We start from the raw sequence: 1,717 nt of genomic DNA, 5'->3' as shown, positions 1-1,717 counted from the left end.
AAAAAAAAAAAAAAAAAAAAAAAAAAAAATCACACAAGAAATTCAGCATTTTTCATTCTTTTAATGTCAACTGAAACTCAGACAGAGATACTGCAAGAATAATACATCCTATACAACTCAAAAGAGGTTAGTTCAAAGCAAACGCATAACATTTAATTCTACTGACTTCTCACCTCCCAGAGCCTTGCTTCCCAGCAACTAGCTTAGACTTACAGTTCAGGAAAATCGTGTCAGCTTTAAGAGCCCTTGATGCTCTGCAACTCAAGTGCAATTAGGGGAATGTACACTTCTGCAACACTTACTTCTGTGAAAAATGTTTCATTAAAACATACCCATCTTTCAAAAATGAAATAAAGGGATTTTCATCATTATACAAAAAATGGGATTAAATTTTTACATGAGAGAAGATCTATAAACCAACCTATGGAATTCCTCTTATACAAGTAGGGAAACAATGCCCACCCATCCCCCTTCTCATCCTTGAATTACGGGGGGAAAATGGCCAACCCGTAAGTATAATTTTATGACCAAACAGCTCCAGGTTGGTAACTTCAGTAGAACTTGAATTCACTGGAACTACTGAAGTTAATTTGGTAACAAGAATTGGGAAAGGCTATACAAGTTGCAGAAGCTTATATTAATGCCTGCTGCTATTTTGCCATGTTTGAAAATATAGGATTGTCTTTTCCTTGATACACAAATCTCCATAAAGGGCAGTCATAAGTTTACATTGTTTAGCCACAATACTGATCACTCACCATTGTTTTGGGAGTAACAAACATACTCCTTAACAGCATGTCCACGGGACGGAGAGATGAAGGAGCCAAAATTTCAAACAAAGTGTTCAATACTCCCAAAGCTTCGTGGGAATCTATGTGCATCTGTTTAAAAGAAAAAAAATGCAAAGTAGCCATATGAGCACTATTGAACACAACAGCAAAATTAGCATAACCATTTTTGTTCTTTTTTCTTTCTTTTTTTTTTTTAAAACGTGAAGCTTGTGCACTTTTATGCAATAAGACTATTTCAGGGGCAGAATCAAGAGAAATCAAAACCATCAAGTATTACGTGAATAAATATAGTTACATCCTTTAGTACACAGATCACCACCACCTTTAGGAATGTTTAAAGAAAAAAATATCATTTACATATATTATTACTATATAGAATCTTTGGGAAACTACTCAAAATTTAAGTTTTGGTTTTGATACCACCAAAGCAACAATGGGAAGGTATGCATTAAGGAACACCAACTTAAAATCTGCAGGTTGAAAGATAGTACATTTAAACTCCTACCCCAGACTCCTACTGCTAAATTTCATGGTTTTACAATTATACTTTTCTATTTTAAACAGCTTCTCTTTGCTACAGCTATATGCAAAGCCTATCCAAAAAGAGTCAGGAGAAATGGGGATTTTTTTCCTTTTCTCTCACTAATTGATCCTATGCGTTAAGTTAAAAATTGCTGTCCAGAAGACTTTTTTCCAGTTAACTGTGTTCTTCTTGCAGTTCAGATGTTCAGGACGACTTCTATCCCCAATCGTATATTGAAGCTATACTTTTGTTTTGAGATCAAAACGGAAAGGAAGCCTTTCTTACAAGGCTTACACAGCATACCACAAACTCATCTGGGTATTATGTTCAGTTCTGGTCACCCATGTTCAATAAATTCTTCATAAATTCAAACTGGAGAAGGTAACATAAGCCCTACTAGATG

The 1,717-nt window shown here is 34.9% G+C and overlaps 1 protein-coding gene across 4 annotated transcripts in view; it reads right to left on the bottom strand.

Annotated features, from left to right (window-relative positions):
• HTT (huntingtin) overlaps window positions 1-1,717 on the bottom strand; it is a 214,677-nt gene that overhangs the window by 91,325 nt on the left and 121,635 nt on the right. For all 4 annotated transcript variants that reach the window (XM_019526059.1, XM_019526060.1, XM_019526061.1 and 1 more), the window contains one exon: window positions 759-881. In XM_019526059.1, the coding sequence (XP_019381604.1) occupies window positions 759-881 (123 nt within the window). The remainder of the gene's footprint in view (window positions 1-758; window positions 882-1,717) is intronic.

The sequence above is a fragment of the Gavialis gangeticus genome, unplaced genomic scaffold (genome assembly GCF_001723915.1).
Source record: "Gavialis gangeticus isolate Ggan-Ray unplaced genomic scaffold, GavGan_comp1, whole genome shotgun sequence".
NCBI classification, from domain to species: Eukaryota; Metazoa; Chordata; order Crocodylia; family Gavialidae; genus Gavialis; species Gavialis gangeticus.
This window is presented reverse-complemented; position numbering and strand designations above follow the sequence as displayed.